Source organism: Rhipicephalus microplus, chromosome 3 (genome assembly GCF_043290135.1).
Source record: "Rhipicephalus microplus isolate Deutch F79 chromosome 3, USDA_Rmic, whole genome shotgun sequence".
NCBI classification, from domain to species: Eukaryota; Metazoa; Arthropoda; class Arachnida; order Ixodida; family Ixodidae; genus Rhipicephalus; species Rhipicephalus microplus.
In genome coordinates, this window is record NC_134702.1 from 45,486,924 (window position 1) to 45,505,733 (window position 18,810).

The 18,810-nt window shown below is 48.6% G+C and overlaps 1 protein-coding gene across 3 annotated transcripts in view; it reads right to left on the reverse strand.

The window, feature by feature from the left end:
* The window catches only part of LOC119161551 (uncharacterized), a 341,964-nt gene that overhangs the window by 6,107 nt on the left and 317,047 nt on the right, over positions 1–18,810 (reverse strand). For all 3 annotated transcript variants that reach the window (XM_075889401.1, XM_075889402.1, XM_075889400.1), the window contains one exon: positions 9,968–11,773. In XM_075889401.1, the coding sequence (XP_075745516.1) occupies positions 9,968–11,773 (1,806 nt within the window). The remainder of the gene's footprint in view (positions 1–9,967; positions 11,774–18,810) is intronic.

Genomic DNA, 18,810 nt, shown 5'->3' on the forward strand with positions numbered 1-18,810 from the left:
GGAAATCCCGCCTTTGTGAAGATTGCCGGGTGCATGATTGGAACTACTTCTTTGCTCATGGAGACGATTGGCTACTACACTTCATCCGTCATCCGGGCGAGACCTCTACAGCTTGTTATCCTTTTATTTTTATCTTATTCTCATGAAGACGCTCTATTCTGGACGAAAAATACCATCTGTCCACCTCATGCTCGAGTGACAACGCTTCTTTCTTCTGACTTTCCGCTTTGAATAGCTTAACTTCGCGCCATCGGAACAGTTGTCGGTAAGACGTGACCAAAATATGAAACCTTTAGTTGCATGAACCCTGCTTTGAACGAACATGAAGAAAGAATCTCCCTTAGTCCGTGAGGCACTGGCTCGTTTGACGGCTAACGGGAACGTCGAAGCTCTCAACACTTCCTGCCTGAGCCATACCCCGAAAGAGTTCTTCGACCTGTTTCATTCGGAGCATTACTTTCAAAAGGTTCTGTTATACATCAAAAAATCTAGCTGGGACGCCTAGAAAGAAATGTTCATTAAACGCGACCTGCAACTGTGGCAGCTTTTGAATTCTTGGGCCTGAGAATTTTTCGGTCAGCATGTGCAACTTGCAGTGAATCAGGCCGTGTCCCACTTTTTAGGCGTAAACGGGTGTTCTTTTTAGGCGTAAATATTTTGTTTCTTATTGTCAGCTTAAACAGCGCCAATTCTCCTGCTATTGCCACACGGCGTCGATAATGTAGACCACCGGAAGACGGAACAAACCTCGAAGCTTTCTAAGAGTAACGGCCGCTGGAACAATACAGCTTTATCCAGTACATTGTTTTAATGCTAACGTCATTTTATAACAAGGTATTCAAAGAGAGCCCTCGTATCGTATGCGTGCTATTTCCGTCAGTTAACGGGTGCTTACGAGAGAATGGCGTACGACGCATATGCAGTGGCGACTAAAGCTAACGTAAAAGTTTGCTTGCAAAATTCAAAACACCCTGTTAACCTTGACAATCATCTGGAAATCAAGTCGGCATGAGGTTTCAATAGAAGAAGTGTCGTTACATGATAAAGGAAGTATGTCATCCTTGATATGGTCGGTGATTGTTACTTAGCTTTTTATAACTACCAGAGGCACTGAAAAGTTCTTTAAGGAATGAGCACGCTCGTTACTCGGGCCATTATAGAGGCAGTGCAGCACAGTATATAGCCGATGTTGCCACTAACAATTCGGCTTCATGAGCAGTCCTCGGTTGGGCTCTTCATATTTCATCTCTCCACAGAAGGTCCCCAACAAAAACGGGACGGATTCTGCGCTCCCGCAGTAGAGTACCAATCACTCTTGATTATTACAAACATTTTCTATACACACTGAAGTGACCACAGTACAACTGTTCATTTCGTGCAACTCGATCACGGAGTAATTTTTGACAACGCGGCCTCATCAAATGTGACGCCAACGGGATGGCTTTATGCTCTCCCATAGTAGAGTACCAAGAACTTTAAGCTGTTAACTACCTTTTTTAAACGCACTATGCAGTCATAGATTTTCATTATTGGGGACAGTTAGCTCACTGCTCTCCCATAGTTGAGTACGACGTGCTCAAAATCTTTGAACACTTTTTCTAAGCACGCGTATTTTTTTATGTTCGCGTAACTGCAGGACGGTTTGTTGCTTTCCCATAGTAGAGTACCAAGTGCTCTAAGCCATTAAACACTTCTTCTAAATACACATAGTTCTCTCAGCGTGACTGACGTGATGGGGGACGGCTTCCTGCTATTCTGCGAAGTGCACTGAATCCTTGACCACTTTTTTCGAAGCACGCAGGGACGGTTTTCTGCTCTCCCTCAGAACGAAGCGTGAGAAACGAAGAAGAAGAACCGGACCCGAGCGTCTGGCTGCATCCAAGGTCAACGGAACAACTGAGCGAGCCAGCGCCCATGGCTCTTGCTCCTGCTCGCCACCCCTTCTTGCACCCTTCTTTTGTAGCACTCCCATCGTTCACCGTTTGCTTTGGTCCCCCAGTTAGTCGAGCACTACGACCGCTGTATAAAAAGAAAAGGCGCCGCATGCTGCGTCGCTCTTAGAAAACAGGGGCACACGCGTGAATGCTGTGTTAACAGTTCCTTCCACATTGGCGCTAGTGAACGCACAGTGATGCACATTTAGAACAAAAAAAAAATTAATGATAGAAAAAAACGCATGTTACGGCGTGCGAAAAAAGTTGTATCTCGCCATACATCACCATGAGGAGGAACACCAGCGTTTCATGGCGTATTTGAACGACAATAAAGGAAGTCAGCATCGAGTACCACGAATTCGGTACAACAAAAAGGTAGCGAATAGTGTAGTTCTTAATCCTGCGCTCAATGAAGCTCAGCTATTAGGCGCTTTTAGCTGATGAACTTACTTCGCCTCCCGCTCCGCTCAGCCAGTTGGTGGTTGCGCCGCTGCGCATGCGCAAGACGGTCAGGCGCTGAGCGCGTGAGCGGACCGTCGCCATCGGCATGGACTGTAGCAAGCGAGGCATCACGGGACGTGAGTGGTAACAACCAAAATTGGCAGCGTCTTGTGCCTCGGAAAACATAGTGGTTGTTCGGCCAACGCGCAAGCCCCCGATGACACTTCAGGATACACGAGGACCTGTGCCTCCTCGGAAAAATCGTCACAGCCAATCAATATGAAAATCCGCGCATGCGGGTGACGTTCTAGGAAGCAATACATAAAGAACTGACAGTTCGGACACAGTACATCAGTGCATCTTGGGCGCACAGACAGACAGACGGACGGACAGAAGCACGAACACACGGACAGATGGACGGAAGCACAGACGCAAGCACGCACAGACGGATGAATGGAAGCACGGACATATGCACGCACGGACGCACGGGCGGACGGATTGAAGCATGGACGTACGAACGAACGGACGGAAACACGAACGCACAGATGGACGGAAGCACGGACGGACGGGCGAACGAATGGACGCACAGACGGCTGGACAAACAAATGGATGAACGGACGCTTCACCCCAATTATCATCATTCACTCTGTGGATATATTGTGAAAACCACTAACGCCAACAAGTTATATTATTTTCATGCACATATACATACAGCGCCATCTATTGAGCAAGTCGTAAACTAGATGTGGCTACATACTACATGCGGACGAGGGAACGATTCACGGCTTGAGGAGCTGCGCGCCTAAAAAAATCCCAGCATATCCACGAAGTGAATGAGGACGAGTGGGCGAAGCCCCGGGAAGTCATACGAGTAACCACAAATTCCCCGTACATTACCCATTCGGACATGTCAACGACTGAAAACACGTGTGTACAGTATATACAATGTTGTTTTATTTATAGGCTGAGAAACTCGGGCTGAAACTGCGCGTAAGCGCCTCAAACCTCAGGTTGCGACCGCCTCAGGCGTTTTGCAGCCACTTCCCGCGTTCTCGCCGCCTCCGCGTCCAGCCACGCACTTCCGTCTCGCTGCAGCTTGGCGTGCCCCGAACTCCGAGTCGGCTTGCCAACGCTGCCATCTAGCTGCAGCTTCATGAGCCCTCACCACCTCTGGATCAGCTTGTCGACGTTTCCGCGCCGCTGCAGCTTCGCGGGTGAGAGCGTGTACACACTCGTTTTGATCCATGGTAAGAAAGAGAATGTGTTGTCTGGAGCGCTATCATTCTTGATCGTCATCAGGCACAGCGCATAGTACGCATAATTCCTTACATGCGTGTAGCGGGTACCTCGTTTATCAGCAGCGGCATAGTGGGTGATTCATCGTCGTCGTCATCACGTATAGTGAGTGCCTTGCATGTGCTGTGTCGCGATGGTAGAAAGAGAATGTGCAGTCCTGAACGGGCTTGTTCTTCATCGTCATCAACGTCATCGTCATACGGGGATGACGGCGGACGTGGCCAGACCCTTGCAAACCGTGTGCAGAGTGCCCTAGGGGCACTACTGGAGCAGCGCCACTGATGCATTCTTAGCTTGTCCTGACTATGCGAAGCGATGCCGCGTGGTGACAAATGATGCCAAGTTCCAATCGAGTCCGGTGAAGACGCCTCTCACCACTTCAAATGTACTACGACGCAGGAGCAGACCCTACGACGTATTACAACGCCGTAGCGTCTGCTCTATTCCGCTTGGCAGCGAGTCGCGATTCTCGGTAAGTGGCTTCCTCATGGGCAGTGTGAACCCTCATCGGTCTTCCCGCGTAAATATGCGTGACGAAGGAGCACGTGCGTTGAGCGCTGTGACATCCCGTCTGGCGCTACCAAGCGTTATATAAACGCCGTGTTTAGGCAGGCGATCTGGTCGCGGACCCGCAAAGCTATGCATCCGGTTTCTAGGCAACGCAAGGTGACGTCTACACGACGCGTAGTTTCTTTTTTTTTCTTTTTTTGCGTAGAGCTGATTATGGCCTGCTTAAACAACTCTGCTGTTAAGAAAACTCAAAGGGTCCCCTACGCTTTCACCCAACACGACTGGAAAGCGAAAGCCACGCGCTTCTGTTTGTTATCAATGGAGGGCCTGCCTGCCCTACCCTGCCTTCAACTGAAAGCTTTCACACATAACTGGCTTTTGGAGGCCCCCCAGAATCTGAGACATTTCAACTTTTTTTCAGCTCATCTAGCTTTGTACTACTTCTGGGAACCGTGATCAGTCCAACTTTCATCAAGTGACGATGTAACGTGATAACGTCATCACATGATGTCACGTTATGCATCATCAAGATGAAGTCGAGATAATGTCCCAAATCTCGTTGATACACGACATCATTATAAAATATGATGTGGCTTCATCGCGTAATGGTTACTTTTTTGCATCACTCGTGTGGATGCCCACGCCGTTCACAGCCAAGTTTCGCTTCTGGTAAGGCATGTAAGGCTTTTGCCTAAAAAAAAAAAGAATTGCGTGAAAGCACATGGTACAAATGATTGACCAGCGAAGCAGAAACGGGCGGCCCCAGTGTTTATCACGACCTGGGGTCCATCGAGGTTTCTTGATTGATTTATATGTGGTGTTTAACGTCCCAAAACCACCATATGATTATGAGAGACGCCGTAGTGGAAGGCTCCAGAAATTTCGACCCCCTGGGGTTCCTTAACGTGCACCCAAATCTGAGCACACGGGCCTACAACATTTCCGCCTCCATCAGAAATGCAGCCGCCGCAGCCGCGATTCGATCCCGCGACCTGCGGGTCAGCAGCCGAGTACCTTAGCCACTAGACCACCGCGGCGGGGCTATCGAGGTGTATTCTCTTGTAGCTTTTGATTTCTCTGTCACCACGTTTAGCCGAAGGATATTGAGAACACCTAAAGGAGCTCACGGGTAGCGGTACATGCAGCGGCTGTTATCAAACCTACCTATATATGCTGGCAAAACCTTAACAGTTACGAGAGCGGCCGCGAAGACCCTTCGATGTAGTGTACGCTAGAATCGCTTCTTCCTCATAGTTACTGCGCCCTCACCGAGCGCCGCATTCTCGACATATTCAGTTCCACTGCGACATTACACTGAATAGGTCGCATCAGCATTTTTCTCACATCAAAACTATCATACGTACACTCAATAATAAAAAGAAATTCCGAGTAGTGGCGAATATCTTAAAGTTATCGGTGAAAATATATAGAAATAGGATAAGAAAAATTTTGAACAAACGTAGCACTCACAAACGGTAATTGAAGAACTGAAACGTTACGAACATGAAACGAGAGATCCGTCAGCGTATTGCATCAAAAAAAAATTTCAGAGTAAAACAACCCTTCTATAAAAATATAGAATGCATGGACGCAGGCTTCCATGTAACGCCGGCAGAAGGATCATTGAGGCGTAATATATATATATATATATATATATATATATATATATATATATATATATATATATATATATATATATATATATATATATATATATATATATATATATATATATATATATATAGTGCCTGACATACTGACAGCGACAGCAAGTGATTGAGAGAGAGAGAGAGAAAATGGCTGCGCTTGAACGACACCGATGCGGCTGACGATATCAAAAATCTTTGATTTTCCCCCCCGGCGCATGACTACTATAAGCGGCATTAGCATACGCGAACGCGAAGGAAAATGTGAAATGGTGACGTACGCAAGAAAAATGAGCTATAGCGAACGAACGGATGCAGCACGGCGAGAATACGACAATAATAGTGCCCGAGGTTCCGAGTCCTTCGATCTCAGTCTTTTTTCTTTTTCTGGTGGATGTGTCGACTCTGATTCGGCGTGAAAAGAGAGACACAAACCACGCCACACTCTGGTGTATAATGCGAAAGCGCTGGCTGCTTGCCGGCGACCGTCATAAGCGGATATTTTCTATTTTCGTTCGATAAAGAGACGGTCACAGGAGAATAAGAGATGGGGAGCGAGAGGGCTGGAAGGATGGAATATTAATAATAACTTGCGGGGTTTTCCCCACATGTTATCCCAAAACCACGATATGAGGGGAGACGCTGTAGCGGAGGGCTCTGGAAAGCTTCGCCATCTCGTGTTCTTTAACCTGCGCTGACAGCACAGAGCACACGCGCCTCTACTTTTTCACCTCCATCGAAACGCGACTATGACGATAATTATTGCTGCTCAACGTCCCAAAACCATCATATTGTCGCGGTACAACGCGAACAAAACAAAGGTACACCTTGAGACAACGAAAGCAACGTGTTCTCAACAGCTGAGCCACAAGATCGTCTTCTTCGGTCTCGAGTAAAGCTGGAGGCCCACTACCTATAGTGTCCACTAAATCCCCATCATCGTTTTCGTCTGCATGTAGACACGCATCAATATGATCATGAGAGACGCCGTAGTGGAGGGCTCCGGAAATTTCGACCACCTGGGGTTCTTTAACGAGCACCCAAATCTAAGAACACAGGCCTCAAGCATTTTCGACTCCATCTTAAATGCGGCCGGGATTCGATCCCGCGACCTGCGGGTCAGCAAGCAGCCGAGTGCCGTAGCCACTATACCGTCGTTGGCGGGTGCAGCCGTGAAGGTCGAACCTGCGACCTTCGGTTCAGCAGTCGACCGCCCTAACCACTACACCACCGCGCGGACGAAAGGAAGGAAAGTATACTGAAAGCCGACCAGAACAAACTTTCGGTTTGGTATACTCTTCGCTGGGCTGTGCGTGGCCGCGCACTGGCAACAAAAGATGAAAGACAGAGAGATCACATTCACACGACGACTGCTGTTCACAGCAAAGGAGGATCACACTTGTCGTTACTAAGGGGTCACTCTTGCAGGCTTTTTATTAATTCGAAAGACTCAGGTGAATCATCAAACACAAAAATTGGCCACCGGCGTCAGCACGAGTGATAAAAATAAAATCATCGTAGGGTGATGACGTCACCTTATGACGTCCTCACGATGCCGAAGTGTGACATTATTTGTGAAATAACGTGATGACGTCATTGGACGAAATTGTCGTTTACAGATATAGGTGTGCCGATTTCGGAGGCATGTGATGTAAAGAAAGCTTGATGTGCACCGATGCCAAAGTCAGTGCGTTTCTACGCAATGTGTAGAAACATTTTGGGGGGACGCAGCTGATCAATACAATAAAATGAACATAAAACGAAGGTCGCTATCATCGTGGAATCATCTTAGGCGCTGTCAAAAGACATCCTGTGAGTTTTACAGCAGAAACTAAATACAATAAACTAATTTCTGCCAAGAAAGTGATTTTGTATCGCCTATTTCTAAAAAAAAACGGGCACCGGCATCCCCTCCCCCTTGCCCTCTTTTGAGCATTTGCCTGTTTAATACTGCTCTCAATACTGTCTATTCGTTCACAGACTCAAACAGCGCATATGAAGGTGACAGGAATTTTTGGAACACGCTTTGTCAAGTTCATTGTGTTCAGTGAGCACGCTAGAAGCTAACGTGTCACTACAACTTTAACTTGAAGTGATCAGGAGACAGTCATTGCCTTAACATCCATCATAGCAGTGTAGCGCGACACCTCGCGAAGGACGGATACAGAAAGGACAAACGAAAAGCTCTTTCTGTATCCGGCCTCCGCAAAGTGCTTCGCTACCTAAAGTGGCGGATCGTTACTGACTAGGCCGACAAAAAAATGTCTGTTGAAGCATAGCGTCTTTTGATGACTTGAGTGCTATATTGCAGCACAGGCGATACTTCTATGCGCTTACGTGAAACGCTTCGGAGAATTGTTACGTGCAGTCAGCAATACAATAGCCTTGATTGTGGCGTATGGCATGGATATGCCTTGAATGTAGAGACTGGGTTGCGTTGAAATAGATGATTTAAAGAATTTAATTGGTAACGAGGCGCAAAGGGCTTAGACACCATTAACTTCTGATGGTCCTGCGCCTATATGTTTGCTTGGCTCCTAGGGTGAGGAGCTTTTGTTTTTGTTTATTTACGTAATAACCTGGTTGCCTCGAAGGCATTATCTAAGAGGAGACAGTTTGAGAATCCTGTGTTACAATTTTATAGTAAAAAGGGAAAAGGATTCATAAAACAATGTTTACACCAAAGTAAAAAAAAGGTAAAACAGATGACAGGTTAGCATTCTCGAAGATAAAAGAACGTTAAAAAGAAAACTTAGAACAATAAAAGATTACCGTAAGTACACGTGAGAGTGAAATCACGATTGTCGGATACAGAAACGTACATTTCCCGGAACAGGTTCCGTTCCCGTACAGTTTAAAAGAAGAAAATTTTGGGAAAGCTCTTTCAGGCACCTTATTGGAGTGGTCTTGCTGTGTCGAGACACAAAATGGTCCTGGCAGGCAGGTGATGCTATAAATGCCCGTTTCTTTAGAGAAGATACCATGGAAAAATATGAGTCTGAAACCAACTGTATACTTACATCCATGAAGATAAATAGGCTAAGCTGGAGGAGTAGCGAGACGTACCAGAATAAGCGCCGTACAAAACATTACCAAAATACACAAAAACGTGAATCATGGTGTAACAATAAAATCAAAGGCCACGCGGTAAGACCACCACTTCTTTTCGTTCGCTTTTAATGGAAGCGTGGCCGAATTTAGTTTACCAAGGGTGTTCCTCGGGGCCCTGTATTGAGGCGGCGGGACAACGTTTTTATCGGAGCTTGGATCAATAAAGTGGAAGTGTGCGTTGGCGGTGTTCCCACTTTTGAGCAAGGATCGCATCGGACGGGCGGGACAAACTTCCAACTCCATAATCCCCTCTACTCCCCCGTGTACGCTCCATTCCCTAAAGAAAGCAGCATCGGTGGCGAAAGGAACGGACAGGCCCACTCAACATGCCACGAGTAAGCGCGAGGAGAGTAAGCTCATAATTTCACGGCTCCAAGAACATAGGATACCGATGCGCCACTGAAGATGTGCTTGCGCCTTATCGAGCTAATACATCATGTCTTTCTTACGCCGAACGGCCCACACATCTTGCCCAGTTTGGCATTCTCCGCACATTGCAGAAGACAAATCCACGCAAGACGTGACGTGTTAGGTACAAGGCTTTGCCGTTAACAAAAGTCTTGTGAGAACGGCGGGCTGTGGATCTTTGTGGTAATACTTCTTTGTGACACGCATTATGCTTTCGTTTCATTTCGGGTTAATGAGGAAGCTTGGTCAGAAGATAGGCTACACATCTTAAGGCACGGCCGAGCACCCACCTGTCTAGCATAATGCCCTGTCCTGAATAAGAAAGCTGCACTTCATACAGATTAAAGGTTACCCGTTATGGTGGCCTACAGTGGTAATGGTGCTCTTTGCTGGGTCGAAGATCACGGCACCGAATACCGGCCGTGGCAGCCGTCACTGCTATGGATAGCAACACGCTTGAAGCACGTGAACTTACATGAAAGTGTACAATAAAGAAGAGCGCTCAACTATACGGCCTACCTCGTAATCATACATGTTTATGAAACCTAAAAACACAACAGTTTTTGCTATTGCCTGGTTAAATTTACGTAGCATTTCGAACAATGGCGAACAACCACTTACCTTCTTCTCCTCCTCGTTCGTCATGAGGATGATGGTATCCTGGGAGTCGGCGCTCGAATCGCTGTCCTCCTGACGATCGTCGGGCGTCGAGCTCGCCGTCGACGGAGTCGTGGCAGCCGGCGACGCCGGCGTCGTTGCCATCGGCACCGGTTGCCTGAAACTCAACGGTCGCACTTCCACCGTCGGTCGATGACGAACAACCTTGCGGTCGTCGACGGCGTCGCTCACCACCTTCTTGGAGACGTCATCTACGATGAGACCCGGAGGCAGGAGCTCGGCCAAGTCGGCCTCGATGTCGCCGCTCGAGTTGCACTCGAGCTGTTTCTTCAGCTCTAACAGGATGGCGTCGTCCTCATCCTCCGGCAAGACGGGCGACGACTCGTCTCGCTGCTTGACGTCTTCATCATCCTCCTCCTGGTCAGCGACAATTACTTTCTTGAGGTCGTTCTCACTGGGTAACGGCGGTGGCCTGCCGCCATCGATGTCACTCGGTGGCACGACCACCACAGCCTTCGTAGTCCTGACGTCGGCGACGACCAGCGGTCGTTCCTGATCAATCCTAGCCTCTTCGTCACGTTTCTGAGTGTTTTTCTCTCCTTTCCTCTGAGCATCTTCGAGAGCTGCCGTCTTGGCCAGGTCCTCGAGGATTTCTGCTGTCGGTGGCGGAAGCAGCTGCGTCTCGTCCTCGAGCTTGCTGCCTCCGCGGTCCTCCGCGGCGACCACCGGCGGCCCAGTAACCACGGGAGTCGTCCTCGGCGGCGGGGGCGGAGGCGGTGGTCGCTCGACCACTCTGATCTGGACAGGCGTCGTCGTGGGTGCGGGCGGAGTGTGCTGAACGGTACTACCCTGCTGTGACTGCTGCTGCTGCGGTTGCTGCTGTTGCGCACCCACCTGAGCCGATGCTGCCGGGATGCCGCCGGCCTGCGATGCCTGCTGCGACGCGGCTGCTGCGGCTGCCGCTCGAGCCGCGGCCGCTGCCGCGCGGGCCTCCTTGAGGAACGGCAGCAGGTACGCGTCGTCCCGGTAGCCGTCGGGCGGGTCGAACGGCGGCAGGTCTCTGTACTCGGGCGGTGGCTCGTACATGGCACACACCTCGGCGAAAGTCAGCTCGGCCGTCCGGATCACGTACAGCTGCGCCTCGGGGTAGTCCTCCGAGAAAACGGTGAGCGTGTCACTGAAGCGGACGCGCGAGCCTCGCCGAGGACGCGTGGTCGAGGCGCGCTTGAGGAGCGACTTGAGAGGCGCCGCCGACTGCGAAGACGCGGCGTTGTTGCTCGCCGCCGACGCCGGACGTGCCTGGTGCTCGCAGGCGCCGCGCAGGAGCACGGGGCAGCCGCACAGGCCACCGGACTGCTGCTGGTGTCCGTGGTGGTGTTGCCTGAGCTGCTGTTCCTGCTGCTGCAGCTGCTGTTGCTGGCGCATGTTGGAGACGCACTCCTTGAGCGCGGCGCGGATCTCGCCCGACACGCCGTCGGCGCATCCGCAGCCGGCGAAGTGGCACACATTCCCGTTGGGCAGCAGGCGCTCTTCGGCGGGCGGCTGGTGCGCCATGGGGGTAAGCCCGCCGGCCAGGCTCGGCGGCCCGGCAGCTCCGGCGGCCAAGGGGCTCGAGGAGGGAGCCTTACTCTCGGGCCCCCGGCACGACAGCGCCGCTAGCATCGACCCGGGCCCGAGGTTAGGGCCGCCGGTCCGGCGGGACGCAGGCGCCGAGAGCGCCGCCGCCGTTGCCGCGCCGCAGTCGGGTTGGCGTCGCATGCACGACGTCGCTGGCGAGGACAGCGGCCTCTCGCGGCAGCCACGGGAAACCTGCGAGCCAACGGAATCGAACATTTCTGCGATGCCCTCCTTTCTCTCGGACATCAGCCGACTCATCGCGAAAAGAGCCGCTGGAGTGACGCGCAAAAATTTTTAAAAAAAAAGAAGGAAAGAAAGCGGGTCACGGAGGCGGGCGTTTTTTGAACCGCGCGTTCTCAATTTCTGAGCGAATGCTTAAAACACCGACTATGAGAAAATACAAGAGCTGCGCGCGCGTGTGGGAGCGCCAGAGCGAATTTATTTCTGAAATTCAGGGGAAAATAGCCCAATATGACTACCAAACTAGGCCTAAGCGTTTAGAGAAAGTGCAGGTTCCCCCGAATACGTTGAGTGATGAATTAGCCAACCAGTCAATTTAACAAACATAAAACAAGTTCATCACAAAGTCACAAGCCCTTTCGTGGTAATCGGTCGGCCTGTCGATCAATCAGTCGTAATTCAGATGAAGCGTCATTTGATCGTCCACAATCTGTTACGTCTTTCCACCAGCTTCATTAATAAACACACGTATCAAACTGCGTCTCTAGCACGCATGTTTTTTTTTTTTTTTTTAGTGAGCCGTGATGTGATTTTCAGTTCTGTTTCTAATTTTATTCACGTTTAATAATAATGTCCATTCAGAGCGCGGCTCAGCTCACTGGTTTCATGCGCTTTATCTTAGAGAGATAATTTAATGTTACGCTAGTTCATTATATGACTATATCTTAAAAATTGATCAAAGTGCTGTTTTATATGTGCTCATGTAAATAGAATAAATAGCAATCATGAAATAAATAAAACGGTGTAAGTGTTAACCTAATGCATGTGGAAGCAACGTAACCAGGTGATTATAATTTCAATTTAATTGACACTAATCGAATCACTCTGTCTTCCAGTTACATTACACACAAATGAAGACCTATTCTCCGAGCTCAATCCCTTCCTATAGTTTAGTAATTTGTAGGAAATAGTAATGCGGTCAGTAACTCAGTAATATATCAATTCAGAAAGCTGTCAGCCAATCAAATTGATTTTTCACATGTTTTGCAGGGTCACTGAATATTCAGCCTCAGAACGAAATACGTTGAAGCTGTTTCAGCGCTTCAGGGTCACTGAAAAACATCGGCAGCCATCCCTTGCACGCGTTCTTATTTGTACACGCGCCGCACTGGCCCGCAACCCATCGCTTTGCCAACATTGCACACAGCTAGGGGCGAATTGGATCCGCTTCGTGGCCTTGGCGCGGTCTTAAGTGCAACGCGATTTGTACCGGCGTTGCAATCGGTCGAGCGCGCTTTCTAATCTCAGGAAACGACGGCTCCCTCTATACGCATCACAGAGACGATGTTTCAAGTACTCGTACAAAAGTCAAATTCTCGGCGCGTTTATTCTATCATTCTGGGAAAGTAGGCATCATTCGCTCGTTGCGTTTTTTTTTTTTTAACCGAACGTCAACATCTATCCCGGCAGCACCCGGCCCTCTGCGAGATGAAGGAATGATGTCGCTTCTGTTTAATAAATACTCGAGGGCCCCTTTATTCGGAACTACTGAGTATATACGTCTTTTGTAGCTTTTTTTTTCTCTTAGGTAAAAGGCTTACGTGCCTCATCAAAGACAAAAAGTGAGCTTCGGCGAGTCCGATGCGAGTGATGCAGAGAACTACCATCACGCGATGATATCACCACATCACGTCACAAATCGCCAGAATATATGTGGCCTTAGTGTGTGCCGTGGCGACATGAAACATTATTTGCTTAACTGTCGTGAGCTTAAGACAGAACGTCAGTGTTCAGGCTCGCCACGTGACAATGTGAATGATATTGCGTTTCTGCGTGGTCACTCGGCCTTCAGGAAGCAGGTGTCACGACTATGTAGTCTTGTCGTTTTTGACCGTTCAAAGCGCGATCGCGTGGACGTCACTGTGATTCGCGGAGCCTAAACTGACCCCCGTATTCTAGAACGTCCCTTCCCTCAACGCTTCTCCTTCACTTGAGAAAGCCGATGGGAGCGCCTCCTTTAGACACGGCAAGTCACTGCATATCAGCAATAATCTGCTGCGACTCTTGAATAGCGCAGCGTCATTTTCAGCCGAGCGGTGGCGCACTGCTCAACTGTGTCAAGTGAAGGGTGGAAGTCGGGTCGAGGAGCGTTTGTGAATACGGGCATGAGCAACCACTTTGTCCAGCCATTTGTGTCGTCTTGCGTTTTGTACCACTTGACAAGTTTTGAATATGTACACATACAAGTGCATGCCATTGTTGATTATTTTTCACGTTCTGGGCTGGGACAAGGAAACGAAGAAGAAGAAGAGCGCGAGCGCGAGCGAGGGACGCGGGGACGCTCAAGTGACGGCAGAGCGCTTCCGAACGCAGTTAAATAAACAAGTATTTTTTGCCTTATAACTTAAAAACGGAGTTGAGTCTGATCGCAGTGTCTTGAACGCCATCGTCTAAACACCATTATGCAAACTTTCGAATTAAAGAAAAGGAAGCATATAAGCAAGCCCGCTTATAAATAATGTTTCGTTATAATTTTGATATATATATGTGCTATTAAAGAAGAATGGCACAACCCTGATCGCGTGAGCACCAATATAGCATCATCCGGCCTCCTAAAGCAGCACAATGGAATATATAGAAGCCAAACCGACAGCTCGTCAACAATACTAACTTATGCACCCATTGTTAAGGGAACGCTTCACAAGTAAATAAATAATAGAAACACGCGGAGCAGAGCAACAGAAATATATGGTCTGAACCGACGACAATATGTAATGACTACTCGACCAACAACTGCGAACAGAGTGGTTGAAGATAGCGGAAAAGAAGGCGGTTGTAGAAATTGAGTTTCCGCAAAGAAACTATATACTGCTCCGGAATCTTAATATGGGGGGGGGGGGGGGAGGCAATAGTTACGCTTGCGAAAAAAAAAAGTAAGGATGGGGGAGAAATTCTATGCAGAGACGGCCAGTGAAGATCAAGATTCTTTCAATAAACTGAAAGAGAGTACGAACACCAAAACAAACTCGAACGACACAGAACGCGAGAGCAGGCACATCAACACGTCCGTGGGGGGGAGATGAACAATAAGAAAGAAGGCAGGGAGGTCAACCAGGCACATGCCCGGTTTGCTACCCTACGCTGGGGGAATGGGAAGGGGGGCATAAAGATGAAATAGAGAAAGAGAGGAAAGAGAAGAGAAAGAGAAAAAAGAAGAGAATTGTCAGTCAATGGGCTGACGCGTATCCAGCGGTGGCACTACACAAAAGTTAAAGGTGGTCACGTAGGCCTGTAGTCCTCCAAAAGCACGTCCGTGAAATTCGAAAGGAGATTGCGCCTAACAGCGATGCAATAACCACGCTGCTGAGTTTCGCAACAACGAGATTTAGGTCTATGCCGTAGAAAAGCGCATTCTCGCTCGGCGAAATGAGTTTCATTCGTAATAAGCGTCACTCCGGTTGGTCGTCGACGAAGCGCCGGTCAACAATAAGACGCGTGAACATTTTTTATGACATTTCTTGTGTTTAGTGAACAGGCATTTTCTTGTGTGAATTTTGCATCCTTCTGCTGTTAATGAAGATTTGATGATGCAAATTATTATTTAAGAAAGGAGAAGTAGCCGGGGCCATGCGAAGGCACAAACCTCTCCTTAAATTAATCGTAGGGGCTTAACATGACCTCTTCGGCTGATGATACCTCTTTTCATAGCGCTGACAAAGTAGTGTCCAATCACAGCATGCCGCAGACCATGAAAGAATGTCCAAATTCCAGCGCTACAAACTAACGCGCGAACCGGCTGTGGCACCCCAGGTTCGCCAATTTGCAGAAGGAATAATTATGGGAAGGGGTGGGGAAGTGATTTTAAATGAAAAGAAGAGAAAACTGAATCCCGTAACTATCTCTCACGGGGAGGACACCTGAACAGTAGCTCACGAGGGTTGGGGGTAGAAAAGGGATTAAAAGGATAGCATTAAAAGGTAAAGAGATAGGGAGAGAGGAAGGAGAGAGCGAGGCGCAGGGACAGCGAACGACGGAAGTAAGGAGAAGACAGGGAAGATGGACACGGTTGCAGGAGTCCGAGGACGGGGCACCACTGGCGAGAGCTCTTGTCGGCGACACGAGATGGCGTAGGGCTAATCCAGTCGGCCAGAGCTACGCTGTCGTCGTCGTCGGGGACCGGCGTCAGGAGGTGGCTATAGGACCAACCCAGTCGGCCAGAGCTGCACTGTCGTCGGAGATCGCGAGGGCACAACCGGTCGGCACGGAATCCAGCGAGCGAGTCCGAATAATTGTGGGACACTTCGCAAGTGTACTTGCAAGTAGGTATTCTGCAATAGTTTGAAACGACCGATGTTAAGCCTACAAACGTTCCTTTTCTTTGCGGCACGGTTCAAGGTGACGCGCACGGGGTCCCATTAGTTACCAACCGTCCCAGATTTTGCGGGGTTGTCACGACTTTTCGTACAACGTCCCGAGTCCCTCAACGTTCTCGTCGGGACACCTATCTGTCCCGGATTCGTTACACAGCCTCCGGTTTGATGTTATTGCGTGAGCAAACGCACAGCGAAATAACGAGCGTCACGCAACGGAACACGAAGTTCACATGAATCGCACGCACGAAGCGATGCTAAGGAAGAGGAGGAGGAAGAAAGTTTAAGCGGAAATACAGGGAGGTTAGCCAGTTCTTAGACCGGCTGGCTACCCTGTGCTGTGGAAAGGGGTGAGGGGAATAAAAGATGTTAAAAAGAAATGTGGCGAAGAGAGAGAGAGAGAAATTACCAAAAAAATGCGACAGAGAAAAGGCAACATCAAAGAGTATAATACACTAAAGTCTGTCTCTGAGGCCAGTTGTCCGCAAAAAGCGCAGCAAAGGTTTCAAAGCCTTCTGGGCTGAGAATGGGCTCGGCCAATGATCCAAAATCCTTTGTTCCGACAAAGGCCGATTATCCAGTCTATCCAGAGATGCTAAGGTGGCTTAACTGCGAGGGGCTTTGACTCCTTTAGCTGAACTTCCACGTGAATTCGTGCGACAACCTTTACGAAGACATTTTTGAGCAACATGAAGTGTTGCGAATAGCATGTGGACAGCTCAAGTACTACTTCGAGAGGCCGCAATAATAAAGAAAGAATGGGTTTATCCGGAAGATACCGCAACAAGGAAAACTGATTTTGTGTCTTCCTGTGACAATGTAAGCACCAACCCCCCCCCCCCCCCCCCCCCTCCTCCTGTTTCCAGTTTCTTCACTGAAGGGTCGGCAATCATAGGCCCAATTACACTATCGCGTTATACTCTTGAAGACGAAGATCAAGCTCTTTCAAGTTTTTCAAAACTCCTTGGACCAAACGCACTTTCGGGTAAACTCGAAATTCTCATTATGGCAGCATACTGGGTCATTCGTTGGAGCAATATTTCTGTGCTGATCACTCGCGCTGTACATCTGAAGCTGTCCCAGCATTGTCAATGAAATGAATCTCCAGAATTGTAAAGGTCTTCGAATGCCGTGCGCCTCCGATAGTTTATTGAGGCTACATGACTGCCATCATGTCTTCTTTTTTCTCTTCCTCCCTTGCCTGTTCCTGAGTTCTTAGCCCTCTTCTGTTCATCTTCTTCACCGTTCTGTCATGGCTCAATTAGGTACATGAAACCCTATAGGAGTGAGTCCGTTTCAAGAGAGAGAGAGGGGGAGAGAGAGAGGAGAAAAAAGGTACACTATTCATTTTACAAATGGCTTATTGCCTAATCTGCTTGAAAGCTGAGCTTCAGTGTTTCTTTCATTGTCTCTACTTTCAAACAGGCTCATTCTGGAGATGAGTTTCATTGGCAATGCGGTCAGCTTCAAATGTAGCCCGTGCCTTGAGAACGCCAAATGTTTTATTGTCCACCGTTGCGTTTTATTCTCTCGACTCGTACCAGAGAAAGCTAGGTCTCTTAGAAAAAGACGGAGAAAAAAAGAGAAAGAGGCGAGGAAACGTAAACGTAGGGAGACCAACCAGACGCACGCCAGTTTGCTACCCTGAATAAGGGATAAGGAAAATAAGGGATAGACAGAACAGCAAGAGTGTTGCTTTACCCGAAAGTGTATTATTACCACGGGTGCATTTTTTTCATGTTGATGTAACTGGCCCGTTACACGTGAAACCACTGCCTTGTGGAAAGAGCACCCAACTGTCTGGGAACATTTCTGATTATTTTAGAATTTGCCGGTAAGATGGTGGCGCGCACAACGTAAACGGCAGTTGCGTGAATATTTTGCGTATATGTTGTAGCCCTCGCGTTGGTATGTCTTGACTATGCAAACTTTAGCTTATCACGTCATACCACATTTTTATATATTTTCAATATCCTGTCTTTGATCATTACGCGGTATTGTTATTCCGTAAAATATCTGTACTTTCTGTACCTTTTTTGTATTACAGAGTTGTCTATGCTGTACTAAACGTTTGAATGGGTACTGACGTGAAATTTTTCACTTTTTTTTTGCGTCAAATGATGGACTAGGTCTCCAATAGCCCATAAAATGCACCGGCAAGCGAGAGTGCACCCTGAAAAATTATTTACAGCGTGTTTTTAAAAGCTAGTCTCGGTTCCTACTGTACCCTGACGTCACGACATAGTATCAGCAGCGCCACCAGACGGTGGGCTGTGCATGCGGACGTTTTCGTGACGTATCATCGTGCACGCGTAGCGCCCTCGTCGTCTGCTACGCGCTGCACGTGTGGCAACTGTCGCGCCGTCAAACAATGGACGAATATTTGTCTATACCGGCTCGGACGGCAGCAACAATTTCGGCAGAGAGGAGGATGCCGAGCTTGCAGACCCCGCTAACCGTTTCGCATTCTACCCTCTCGCAAGTTCGTCAGAAGAGTCGTCTGATATCGATAGCGCCATGCAAGAGGGCCTGCGCATCGGAAACGTTGAATAGTCAGAATTAAGTGTTTTTTTTTGTTTTTTTTTTGCTCTTGCACGGGCATCTTCCGAGCGTTCGTCGGATGTCAGTATCGTTGGTGTTACTTTCTGATGGCGCGAGTTGCTTTAAATTATTCGTACT